Consider the following 14,229-nt stretch of genomic DNA (forward strand, 5'->3'; position numbering starts at 1 on the left):
GCCTCCACTGCCTTCTGTGGCAGAGAATTCCACAGATTCACAACTCTCTGGGTGAAGAGGTTTTTCCTCATCTCAGTTCTAAATGCCCTACCCCTTATTCTTAAACTGTGACCCCTGGTTCTGGACTCCCCCAACACCAGGAACACTTATGGATGCTTCTGTAGCTAGCACGCAAATAATCGGCCTGGTTGGGCGCCATCTAAGAAGCAATATGACACTACTGTATTCATTCTCAAAGGTTTCAAAGGTCTTACCAATTAAGGTACAGCAATATGCAAATTACCATACAGCCATACCAAAAAAGCAACAAGGCATGCAACAACATAAAAGTTAATATAAACATCCACCACAGCAGATTCCCCATATTCTTCACTGTGATGGAAGGCAATAAAGTCTCATCTTCTTCCCTCATTTTTCTCCCGCAGTCGGGGCAGTTGAACTATCCGTTGGGGTGATCGAGGCCGTCGAAGCTCCTGCGGCTTGGAGCTCCTGAAGTCGGTCTCTAACCAGAGACCGCGAGCTCTGCGATGTGAAAGTCCGCAGGCACCCGCGGTAGAGCTCAGAGGTAGATCCCTGGCAAAGGGATCACGGGCTCCACAATGTTAGTCCCGTAGGCTCCCGCGGTGGAGCTCTCGAAGTCGGTCTCCAGCAACCTGGCAACTCCTCGATTTTAGGCCGCAGTGCGTACAGAGATACGATACGGAAAAAAATCGCATCTCCGTCGAGGTAAGAGATTAGAAAAAGTTTCCCCCAACTCCCCCCCCCTCCCCACATAAAACAAGCCAAAGAACACTAAAAACATACATTTAACACATACTAAAAAACAACAAAGAAGAAAGGGAGAGACAGTGTTGGCGAGGCAGTCATTGCTGGCGCCACCCTGTGATCAACTCTCTTTTGCCTTCATTCCAGATTCTCAAACACCAACTGTGAACGGGTACCACCTTCAGGAAAGTGGTGAGTAGATTTTTATTTCCCATTTACAAAATGAAGGTGCATTGGTCATCAGGTGGCACTTGGGACCATTGTTGAGTTTAGTTTATTGTCACGTGTACCGAGGTACAGTGAAAAGGTTTTGTTGCGTGCTAACCTGCCAGCCTATAGTTTGTACAAAACTTTGGTGAGGCCGCATTTGGAGTATTGTGTTCAGTATTAGTCGCCCTGCCACAGGGTGGATGTCGGCAGAGTAGACTCGATGTAGACACTTCTGCTCCTATGACTTATGGATGAATGAGTGTGTTAAGCTAGAAAGAATGCAGAGAAGATTTATGAGGATGTTGACAAGACTCCGGGGCCTAAGTTCTAAGGAGAGGTTGGGCAGGCCAGGACTTTCCCTCTCAACCACATTCCCTTACTAATCAAGAATCGGTCATTCTCTGCCTTAATAACACCCAATGACAGGACCTTCGTCAGATATTGAGTATAGAAGTTGAGAAGTCGCGCTATAGTTGTACAAGATGTTGGCGCGGCCACATTTGGAGAATTGCGTTCGGTTTTAATCACCCTGCTGTCGGGAGGATGTTGTTGAGCTGGAAAAAATGCAGAGGATTTTGGCAGGACTTGAGGGCCGACTATAGGGAGTGGTTGAGCAGGCTAGGACTCGATTCCTTCGGAGTGCAGGAGGATGGGGGTTGATCTTATAGAGGTGTGCAAAATCATAAGGGGAATAGACACGGTGCATGCGCAGCATTTTACCCAGAATAGGGTAAATCCAGAACCAGAATGAATGAATAAGTTTATTGGCCAAGTATTCACATACAAGGAATTTGCCTTGATGCTCCACCCGCAAGTGACAACATGACATACAATGACATACAATGACAGTTCGGAATGACACATAAAACATTAAACATTGTAATAAAGGAGCAATAACAGACATGAGTTTAAGGTGAGAAGAGAAAGATCCTGAGGGGCAACCTTCTTGGACAGTGTGGTGCGTATATGGATGGCGAAATTTAAAAGACATTTGGACAGGTACGTAGATAGGAAAGGTTTAGCGGGATATGGGCCAAACGCAAGCTGGTTGGACTGGAATAGAGGGGACCTCTTGGTTGGCATTGGCAAGTTGGGCCAAAGGGCCTGTTTCCGTACTGTATGACTGTATGACGACAGATGGCACATTGGGCTAAGTGTTCGGCTGGCAACCGGAAGGTAGCTGGTTCGAATCCCGCTTGGAGTGCATACTGTCGTTGTGTCCTTGGGCAAGACACTTCACCCACCTTTGCCTGTGTGTGTCCTTGGGCAAGACACTTCACCCACCTTTGCCTGTGTGTGTGGATGTAATTATGTGAAGCACTTTGGGGTCAATGCAAGTTGACTAAAATGTGCTATATAAATAAAGAAATTTAATTTAATTTAATGAAAGAAAAATATGTGGATATGATCTCCATTCTCGTTAGTACAGAGTTGCTGCCTCATAGCACCAGAGATCATGCTTCAATCCACTCCCGACACATCAGAAGCAATTTATTTTTAAACATATGTCAATTAACCTATACACCCATGAGTTTTTAGGATGTGGGAGGAAACCGGAGCACCCGGGGAAAACTCACGGGGAGAACGCACAAACTCGGTACAGACAGCACCCGTGGTCAGGATCGAACCCAGGCCTCCGGCGCTGTAAGGCAGCAACTCTACCGCTGTGTCCCTGTGCCACCCCGTCTCGGTTCAGTAATGATTTTGATGAACGGCAGAACGAACTCGAAGGGCCAGATAATCTTCTGCTACAGTTTCTGAAGTCCTTCTGGAGACTTTGCTTTCGCTAGCATGCCAAGGCTATGTCATTCACTTTCTTAGAAATAAAACTACACAATATAATTTGCCAAACTGCTGTTCACCACCTGCTGCTGTAGGTGTGATATCCTATTACCAAGGAGTTCAAAGGCAACAGGCAAAGGGGTTGCCTCTGAGAACAAGGAACAAGACCAGGGGATCGAGGGATATGGATCATGTGCAGGCAAAGAAGATTAGGTTATCTTGGCATCAAGTTGGGCACAGACATTGTGGGCTGAAGGGCCTGTTTCTGTGCTGTCCGTTTCTACGTTCAATGTTCTATGAGGAGAAATTAAAATTACAATGAAAGTTGCTGGAATTATTCTACAGGTGGATCATGTACAGCGCCAGAGACTAGGCTGAATACATTTTACCCAAGTATTTCTCCCATCTGTGATAAATGTCTCTCTCAAAATGCCAATATTACACATTCCTTTCTTGTACAAAACTTCACAAATTTTGGTGTGATATTTTTGATATATTCACAGATTTATTTAAGAAAAAAATGGAACCTAATACTGAAATGATTATATTTGGAGTAATGGCAGACGGGAACAAATTAAACATATCCCAAAATTCATTTTTTAATTATGGGTTAATAATAGCAAAAAAACTCATACTTGAACTTTGGAAAAATACAACTATACCAACGCTCAAAATGTGGATCAGAAATATGTTGGACACAGCACACCTTGAAGAAATGAGACTCCTCCTAATAGATAAACAAGACCAATTCTTAACGAGTTGGTCTCCATTTATTGATTTCTTGGATTCATGTGGTGCAACAGTATCGTAAAAAGCAAATGTTTCAGGTATGGGTGAAAGATGATCAACAATATAAAAACTCACCTCTATTTGCTAATCTCTCTCCTCTCTCTTCTTTTTTATTTCTCTTCCTCCCTATCTCTTTCTTATTTCTCTCTTTAAAAAATATATAAAATGAAGTTGTACAGAGAATGTGTCATGTTACCATATTGGGACGACAGATGGCACAATGGGCTAATGCTAAGTGTTCGGCTGGCAACCGGAAGGTAGCCGGTTCGAATCCCGCTTGGAGTGCATACTGTCATTGTGTCCTTGGGCAAGACACTTCACCCACCTTTGCCTGTGTGTGAATGTGTGTGAGTGATTGGTGGTGGTCGGAGGGGCCGTAGGCGCAGAATGGCAGCCACGCTTCCGTCAGTCTGCCCCAGGGCAGCTGTGGCTACAGAAGTAGCTTACCACCACCGAGTGTGACTGAGGAGTGAATGAATAATGCGATGTAAAGCGCCTTGAGTATTAGAAAGGCGCTATATAAATCCCATCCATTATTATTATTATCACCATATATTTGGCACCTGTAAAAAGGTACCACTGTATTGTACTTCTAATAAATGTTTTAAAAAAGCACCAGAGATCCGGGTTCGATCCTGACTACGGGTGCTGTCTGTACGGAGTTTGAACACTCTCCCTGTGACCTGTGTGGGTTTTCCCTGGATGCTCCGCTTTCCTCCCACACTCCAGAGACGTACAGGTTTGTAGGTTAACAGGCTTGGTATAATTGTAAATTGTGCCTAGGGTGTAGGATTGTTGGTCGACGTGGACTCGGTGGGCCGAGGGGCCAGTTTCCGAGCTGTATCTCTAAACTGAACAAAACTATTCCTTTTCTCCAGAGATGCTTCCTGACCCGCTGAGTTACTCCAGCATTTTGTGTCTATCTGTGTGTCACACAGGCATGGAATTCCTTGTTTCGAGGCAGGTTAGGAAAGTGGACATGAGTCACCTTCTGAAGTAATTGGTGGGAAAGAAGGCCATGTATGCCTGAGGATGGCATCCATAAATGATGAATGAGAGGAAATGTGTCTGTATAATATCTTTCCTTAAAATAAATTATTTATCTTGCATAATTTAGTTTAGTTTAGAGGTACCGCACAGAAACAGGCCCTTCGGTCCATCAAATCCGCACTGATCAGCAATCTGTACAAACACTATCCTACACATACAAGGGACAATTTACACTTGTACCAAGCTAATTAACGTACAAACCAGTATGTCCTCTCTATGCTGTGTGGAGTTTGCACATTCTCCATGTGACCGCATGGGTTTTCTCCGAATGCTCCGGTTTCCTCCCACATTCCAAAGACGTGCAGGTTCGTAGGTTAATTGGCTTCTGTAAGATGACCCTAGTGTGTAGGATATAACTTGGGTACGGGGATTGCTGGTCGGCATGGGCCGAACGGCTGTTACCACGCTATTTCTCTAAACTAAACTAAACTGAACTTTAGAAGTCCTGCCAATATTCTCCAATCTTCTTTGCATCCTTTCCAGTTCGTGGAAGAAATGTAGTCAAAGAGTTCACTTTTGCTCTCAGCACCTCGCCTAGTTGAAAATAATAAATAACCTTCTCTTTGTTTCACCCAAACAATGGAGAAGCACGCCATCAAAATGTGAGGTTTTAAATCTGAGCATGGAGCCGGATTCACCTTCTCCTTTGGGCATTGTATTTCTAAAATCCTCCTGAGCTAGGCTTGATGGTTAGTGTCTCTGCCAACATGAATTTCATTTAGTTCATTGTCACGTGGACCGAGGTACAGCAAAAAGTTTTTTTGTTGCGTGCTATCCAGTCAGCGGAAAGACTATACATGATTACAATCAAGCCGTCCACAGTGTACAGATACATGATAGTGGAAATAACATTTAGTGCAAGATAAAATCCAGTAAAGTCTGAATTAAGATAGTCCAAATGTCTCCAGTGAGTTAGATAGTAGCTCAGTACCACCTTCTAGTTGATGACAGGATGATTCAGTTGTCTGATAACAGCTGGGAAGAAACTGTCTCTGAATCTGGAGTTGTGCGTTTACACACTTCTGTACCGCTTGCCTGATGGGAGAGGGGTGAAGAGGGAGTGATTGGGCTGAGATGTGTCTTTGATTAAGCTGGAATAAGTGATTATTGGTGAGTACCCACTGAGTTTTTGGTTTGTCTCAAATTCCTTCTCATCTGTTGCCCAAGGCTCAAATATTTAAGTATTTAAGAAAACAATTCATCTTTGGCAGTGAAGAATATGGGCAATTATCTTAAACTTGTAGCACCAAATTAATCCTAAAGTGCTGCAGTTAGAATTAGAATGTTTAATTTCGAGATACATCGCGGAAACAGGCCCTTCGCCCACCGAGTCCGCACTGACCAGCGATCCCTGCACACTAACACTACCCTACACACACACACACACACACACACACACACACACACACACACGCGCACACGCACGCGCACACGCACGCGCACACGCACACACTAAGGACAATTTACATTTTATACCAAGCCAATTAGCGTACAAACCTGTATGTCTTTGGAGTGTGGGAGGAAACCGGAGCGCCCGGAGAAAGCCCACGCGGGTCATGGAGGGAATGTACAAACAGCACCCACAGTCGGGATTGAACCCGGGTCTCTGGCGCTGTGAGGCAACAACTCTACCGCTGCGCCACCGTGCTGCCCACGAATGGTTCCTTTCCTGATTGAAAGGGAGCTTTTCCAAGTGTAACTGGAGTAGGCAGACCCAACAATGCAGTCTCTTTCGATCCCTGCGTTGCTATGTCATTAACTTCACCGAGGATCACCACATTCTTGTTGGGTGTTAAACCTCTTGTGCAGTGAGTTACTAGCCCATTATAACCCTGCATTCACACAGAAGCATATCCTTGTCGGATTACGTGGTGCCTCTTTATTCGAACAACGGGTTGACCTGCCTTGAAGCTGTGACCGCTCTCCTCTGGGCCTCTGTCTGCTCCAGGATGTAGAACAACCAATTCTGTAGCGGTCTCAGTGAGTGCACCACAGATTGTGCCCGAGGTGTTTACCATGGCGGAGTGTTCTTCTGTGACACGTGGTAGTGTATACATGGAATCTTGTTTTTTATATTCACCCCCTAAATGGGCTGCACGGTGGCGCAGTGACAGAGTTGCTGCCTTACAGCGCCAGAGACCCGCGTTCGATCCTGACTAGAGGTGCTGTCTGTAAGCAGTTTGTACGTTCTCCCCGTGACCTGCGTGGGCTTTCTCCGGGTGCTCCGGTTTCCTCCTACACTCCAAAGACGTACAGGTTTGTAGATTAATTGGCTTTGGTAAAATTGTAAATTGTCCCTTGTGTGTAACATAGTGCTAGTGTCAGGGGTGATCTCTGGTCAGTCGGACTCGGTGGGCCGGCGGGCCTGTTTCCGCTCTGTGTCTCTAAAGTCTATAGATGGATCCGATGGTGGGGAGTCTGGTGTATGTGATAGGCTGGGCTGCATCCACAGCCCTGTAATTCCTGGACTCCATGAATTGCAGATGCTAGTTTACAAAATGAAAACCCAAAGCAAAAAGGTCTCGAACTGAAATGTTGCCTTTTCATGTTCTTCAGTGTCGCTGCCTGAGGCGCTGAGTTACTCCAGCACTTTCTGTTAATTTACAGTTTTGTTTATAGTCTATAGTGTACAGTCTTTCCACTGACTGGCCAGCACGATACACAAAGCTTTTTGTTGCACCTCAGTACATGTGACAATAAACTAAACTAAAAAAAAAAGTTGTGCATGAGATTCCATTAATTCCACGGTGGCGCAATGGTAAAGTTGCTGCCTTGCAACGCTTACAGCGCCGGACACCCGGGGTTCGATCCCGACTACGGGTGCTGTCTGTACGGAGTTTGCACATTCTCCCCGTGACCTGCGTGGGTTTTCTCCGAGATCTTCGGTTTCCTCCCACACTCTAAAGACGTACAGGTTCGTAGGTTAATTGGCTTGATACTATAATTGTAGACATTGTCCCTGGTGTGTGAGGGATTGTGTTAATGTGTCGGGATCGCTGTATCTCTAAACTAAACTAAACCAGCAGAGGTGGAGCACTTTCACCTCGAGATCTTTAGTTCTCTACATCACTCCCTGAAACCTTGAGAGGAGATTGCCAACTGCACTCTCCACTGAAGTACAAAATGAAATTACCTTTTACATATTTGGCATTGTGCACCCACTGAAGTTAAATCTGGATCCAAACTTTGGAGTCTGTCTTTCACCATGGGCCAGAGCAAGCCCTGCTCACAATAGCTGGCTGAACTTCAGCTGCCAATTGGCTTCAATACTGTTTTATTCCAGTATGCAAGACCATGATAGTTCAAATCGATTCAATCCTCAATGGCACAATTAAAATTTAATTTTGATGTGACAGACGCATAGATTTGTTTTAATTTATTTGTAATGCAGCAGCTTCTGACGACTTTAGCGAAGACGAGTGTCTTTAGTTTCTTTAACGTTAGTTTATTTTAGAGATACTGCGCGGAAACAAGCCTTTTAGCCCACCCAGTTCTTGCCGATCAGCGATCACCACACATTAACACTATCCAACACACACTTGGGACAATTTATGATTTTACAGAGCCAATTAAATTACAAACCTATACGTCTTTGGAATGTGGAAGGAAACCAGAGCACCCGGAGAAAACCCACGCGGTCACATAGAGAACGTACTAACTCCGTACAGACAGCACCCATAGTCAGGGCCGAACCCGGGTCTCATGTGATAGGAGCAGAATGAGGCCATTCAGCCCATCACGTCTACTCCGCCATTCAATCATATAACCATATAACAATTACAGCACAGAAACAGGCCATCTCGGCCCTACAAGTCCGTGCCGAACAATTATTTTCCCCTAGTCGCATCTACCTGCACTCAGACCTTACCCCTCCATTCCTTTCCCATCCATATAACTATCCAATTTATTTTTAAATGATAAAATCGAACCTGCCTCCACCACTTCCACTGGAAGCTCATTCCACACAGCTACCACTCTCTGAGTAAAGAAGTTCCCCCTCATGTTACCCCTAAACTTCTGTCCCTTAATTCTGAAGTCATGTCCTCTTGTTTGAATTGATCTATCTTTGCAATTGATCTATCTTTCCCTCCTAAGCCCATGTCACTGGCGCTGTAAGGCAGCAACTCTATTTTTAACCTACCGTTGTCTTTAACAACATGTTGCCTGTCCCGCTGAGTTACTCCACCTGTCTTTAACAACAATTGTATTAACACCAATTAAGACATTTTGGACAGCACATGGATCGGAAAGGTTGATCGGGATATGGGTCAACTGTAGGTAAATGGGCATCTTGGGCGGCATGGATAATACACCTGTTTCCGAGCTGTATGACTGAAGTTATGACTCTACGATGGAATATGACTTGGAGAGGCATCCTGACCTACCATCTACCTCAATGGAGACCCTTGGACTATCTTTAATCGTACTTTACCTTGCACTAAACGTTATTCCCTTTATCCTGTATCTGTGCACAGTGGACGGCTCGATTGTAATCATGTATAGTCTTTCCGCTGACTGGATAGCACACATTAAAAAAGCTTTTCACTGTAGCTCGTTACACATGACAATAAACTAAACTATCTTTTAGAATTTTTTCTCTGCTTCCATGTGAAAAGCTCTACTTAAACTATAAAGCCAGAAAGCCACAGGGACATCTTGGGGGAAAGTAATTCTGTAGAATCTGACAACTACACTTCCAGAGTCTCTTGATCTTCCCACAGAGATGGAGGCCGCTCTAGATCTTTGGTTGGAGGGCTTATTGGTAATTTAGAAAGATGGCAGCTCATTAGTGACATCTAGTGGCAAGGCTCCAAACTTTCTGTAGTTTAGTTTAGAGATACAGTGTGGAAACAGGCCCTTCGGCCCACCGAGTCCATGCCAACCAATAATCACCCTACACTAGTTCTATCCTGCAAAATTTACGTAGGGATAATTTACAGAAGCCAAATAAGCCACAAACCTGCACGTCTTTGGAATGTGGGACGAAACTGGGGCAACCGGGGAAAACCCACGTGGACACGGGGGAAACGTACAAACTCCGTACAGACAGCACCCGTAGTCAGGATGTTGTACCTTTGGGTCACTGGTGCTGTAAGGTGGCAACTCTACCGCTGCGCCACTGTGCCGCAATATGGGCACTCTGCCGCCTGATGGACACAAAATGCTTCAATGTCTGAAGAAGGGTCCCGACCCGAAACGTCACCTATCCTTTTTCTCCAGAGATGTTGCCTGACCTGATAGGAGCAGAATTAGGCAATTCAGCCCATCACGTCTACTCTGCCATTCAATCATATCTTTGCCATTGATCTATCTTTCCCCCCTAACCCCATGTCACTGGTGCTGTAAGGCAGCAACTCTGTTGTTAACCTACCGTTGTCTTTAACAACATGCTGCCTGACCTGCTGAGTTACTCCAGCATTTTGTGCCCATAGTCATAGAGAGATACAGTGTGGAAACAGGCCCTTTGGCCCAACTTGCCCACACCTCCAACATGTCACAGCTACACGAGTCCCACTTGCCCGCGTTTGGTCCATATCTTTCCAAGCCTGTCCTATCCATGTACTGTCAGCTTCAACTACCTCCTCTGGCAGCTTGTTCCATACACCCACCACCCTTGATCTTTGGTATAAACCAGCAACTGTAGTTCTTTGTTTCTCCAAACCTTCTGCAACAGACGGGAATTTTGCTTCGTGTGAAATACTTAATGTATGATTGTGCTTTTTGTTAGTCCCACAACACTCTTTTAAAAAAGGTCTTGATTTCTCTGGCCATCATCTCTCCTTGAACTTAACAAAAAAAATGTACACTCTGTCTCCATTAACCAAATTAACATAAATGTATTTAATCGGACAGAATTTTCGATTGGGTTGTCTTCTGAAAGTCTGGTGGAAAAGGCCACTGAAAATCGACTTAATTAAAGTGAGCGTTTTAAAGTTCGCAAACGTATTTGTCACCAATGCTTCACATGGGTCGGAGTTGCCAGAGCTATTGTGGATAGTTGGTAGACATAAAATGCTGGAGTAACTCAGTGAGACGGGCAACTTGTCTGGAGATAAGGAATGGGTGACGTTTCGGGTCGAGACCCTTCTTCAGCCTCGACCCGAAACATCACCCATTTCTTCTCTCCAGAGATGCTGCCTGTCCCGCTGAGTTACTCCAGCATTTTCTGTGTCTATCTTCGGTTTAAACCAGCATCTGCAGTTCCTTCCGACACCCGCGTATCATTGGTAAATGGTTTAATGAAGGAATTGGGCAGTTTTTTTTGCAATTTAGAAGGACCCAAAACGATTGCGTTTCAGTTTAGTTTATTGTCACCTGTGCCGAGGTACAGTCCAGTCCAGTGCAATCCAGTCAGCGGAAAGACAATACATGATGACAATCGAGCCGTCCATAGTGTATATGATACATGATAAAGGGAATAGAAACATAGAAATTAGGTGCAGGAGTAGGCCATTCGGCCCTTCGAGCCTGCACCGCCATTCAATATGATCATGGCTGATCATCCAACTCAGTATCCCGTACCTGCCTTCTCTCCATACCCCCTGATCCCTTTAGCCACAAGGGCCACATCTAACTCCCTCTTAAATATAGCCAATGAACTGGCCTCGACTACCCTCTGTGGCAGGGAGTTCCAGAGATTCACCACTCTCTGTGTGAAAAAGTTCTTCTCATCTCGGTTTTAAAGGATTGCCCCCTTATCCTTAAGCTGTGACCCCTTGTCCTGGACTTCCCCAACATCGGGAGCAATCTACCTGCATCTAGCCTGTCCAACCCCTTAAGAATTTTGTAAGTTTCTATAAGATCCCCTCTCAATCTCCTAAATTCTAGAGAGTATAAACCAAGTCTATCCAGTCTTTCTTCATAAGACAGTCCTGACATCCCAGGAATCAGTCTGGTGAACCTTCTCTGCACTCCCTCTATGGCAATAATGTCCTTCCTCAGATTAGGAGACCAAAACTGTACGCAATACTCCAGGTGTGGTCTCACCAAGACCCTGTACAACTGTAGTAGAACCTCCCTGCTCCTATACTCAAATCCTTTTGCTATGAAAGCTAACATACCATTCGCTTTCTTCACTGCCTGCTGCACCTGCATGCCCACTTTCAATGACTGGTGTACCATGACACCCAGGTCTCGCTGCATCTCCCCTTTTCCTAGTCGGCCACCATTTAGATAATAGTCTGCTTTCCTGTTTTTGCCACCAAAATGGATAATGTGAATAACATTTAGTGCAAGGTAATTAGTTACTAAACTCAAATTTTTTTTTACACCTTCAGACGACATGACTCCCGGGTGTGAAGATGTCAGTGAGGGGCGAGGAAATGGTGCGGAGGAAACCTACGAAAGTGTAAATGCATCGACTATCTCCGATAACAGCATCCAGTTCTACGTCAACATGAACGTAGAGCTTAAACCAAATGCAGATGGTGAGTATATGTTTATGTTCGGTTTAGAGATACAGCGCGGAAACAGGCCCTTCGGCCCACCGAGTCTGCACCGACCAGCGATCCACGCACATTGACACTATCCTATGCACACTAGGGACAATTTTCCATTTGCACCAAGCAAATGAACCTACAAACCTGCACGTTTTTGGAGTGTGGGCGGAAACGAAAGATTTTGGAGAAAACCCATGGGGAGAACGTACAAACTCCGTACAGACAGCACCAGTGGTTGGGATCGAACCCGGGTCTCGCGCTGCACCACCGTGGCCACCCTGAATGTAGAGACAATGTCCGTTCCTTCCACGGATGAAGCCTGACCCTCTAGATTCCTCCAGCACTTTCTGCCCTACACCAATGTTGTGTTGACCCGTAGTCAGGATCGATCCCGGGTCCCTGGCGCTGTAAGACAACAGCTCTACCACAACGCCGCTGTGCATTTGGTTTGCAGTGTGCCTCTAACTTCTGCCCGCCTTTTGGTGACAGCGCTGCAAGGAAATTATCGTGGATGGCACGTTGGCGCAGCGGTAAAGTTGCTGCCTTACAGTCCTAACCACAGGAGCTGTCTGTACGGAGTTTGTACGTTCACACCCTGACCTGCGTGGGTTTTCTCCGGGTGCTCTGCTCTCCTCCCACACTCCAAAGACGTACAGGTGTGTAGGCTAATTGGCTTTGGTACAATTGCAAAATTGTCCCTGGTGTGTGTAGGATAGTGTTAGTATGTGGGGAATCATTGGCCGGTGTGGACTTGGTGGGCCGAAGGACCTGTTCCCGTGCTTTATATCTAAACTAAATTAAGCTATATTGTAGGCGTTTGTAAATCGTGATGAGCGGCGAGGAGGTGATTCTTTCGAGAATTGGCCCGGCCAGTTGCTGTTTGTGCTCCTGACCTGCTGAGTGATCTCACTCCCTGCATCGTGAATACCATTACCTAGAAAAATACAAACATAGAAAATAGGTGCAGGAGTAGGCCACACCTCTCTATTCCCTGCATATCCAATATCCAATCGACAATAGGTGCAGGAGTAGGCCATTCAGCCCTTCGAGCCAGCAACGCCGTTCAATATGATCATGGCTGATCATCCAGAATCAGTACCCCGTTCCTGCTTTCTCCCCATACCCCTTGATTCCATTAGCCCGAAGAGCTATATCTAACTCTCTTGGAAACAGCCAGTGAATTGGCCTCAACTGCCTTCTGTGACAGAGAATTCCACAGATTCACAACTCTGGCTGAAAATGTTTATCCTCATCTCAGTCCTAAATGGCCAAACCCTTATTCTTAAGCTGTGACCCCTGGCTCTGGACTCCCCCAACATCGGGAACATTTTTCATGCATCTAGCCTATCTGATCCCTTAAGAATTTTATTTGTTTCTATAAGATTCCCTCTCATCCTTCTAAATTCCAGTGAATACAAACTCAGTGGACCCGATTCTTTCATCATATGTCAGTCCCTCCTTCCTGGGAATTATTCAACAGAGTGGCTAATTTTGTTTTAAGAAGGAACCGCAGATGCTGGATTAAACCAAAGATAGACACAAAAAGCTGGACAAACTCAGCGGGACTGGCAGCATCTCTGGAGAGATGGAATGGGTGACGTTTCGGGTTCTTCAGACTGGTTAAGGATAAGGGAAACAAGAGATATAGACGGTGATGTGGAGAGATAAAGAACAATGAATGAAAGATATGCAAATCGTTGTTCTTTAACTCTCCACATCACCATCTATATCTCGCGTTTCCCTTATCCCTAACCAGTCTGAAGGAGGGTCTTGACCCGAAACGTCACCCATTCCATCTCTCCAGAGATGCTGCCAGTCCCGCTGAGTTTGTCCAGCTTTTTGTGTCTATCTTTGGTTTAATCCAGCATCTGCAGTTCCTTCTTAAAACAAAATCAGCCACTCTGTTGAATAATTCCCAGGAAGGAGGGACTGACATATGATGAAAGAATAGGGTCCACTGAGTTTGTATTCACTGGAATTTAGAAGGATGAGAGGGAATCTTATAGAAACAAATAAAATTCTTAAGGGACCAGATAGGCTAGATGCATGAAAAATGTTCCCGATGTTGGGGGAGTCCAGAGCCAGGGGTCACAGCTTAAGAGTCTGAAGAACCCAAAACATCACCCATTCCCTTTCTAAAGAGATGCTGCCTGTCCCGCTGAGTTACTCCAGCTTTTTGTGTCTATCTTCGGCT

At 45.4% G+C, this 14,229-nt stretch overlaps 1 protein-coding gene across 1 annotated transcript in view; it reads left to right on the plus strand.

Moving 5' to 3' along the window:
• Nucleotides 1–14,229, plus strand: part of slc4a11 (solute carrier family 4 member 11) — a 133,719-nt gene that overhangs the window by 37,040 nt on the left and 82,450 nt on the right. Inside the window, 2 exon segments of the mRNA XM_033035592.1 lie at nucleotides 913–957; nucleotides 11,874–12,023. Of these exon segments, the coding sequence (XP_032891483.1) occupies nucleotides 913–957; nucleotides 11,874–12,023 (195 nt within the window).

This window comes from Amblyraja radiata, chromosome 1, assembly GCF_010909765.2.
Source record: "Amblyraja radiata isolate CabotCenter1 chromosome 1, sAmbRad1.1.pri, whole genome shotgun sequence".
NCBI classification, from domain to species: domain Eukaryota; kingdom Metazoa; phylum Chordata; class Chondrichthyes; order Rajiformes; family Rajidae; genus Amblyraja; species Amblyraja radiata.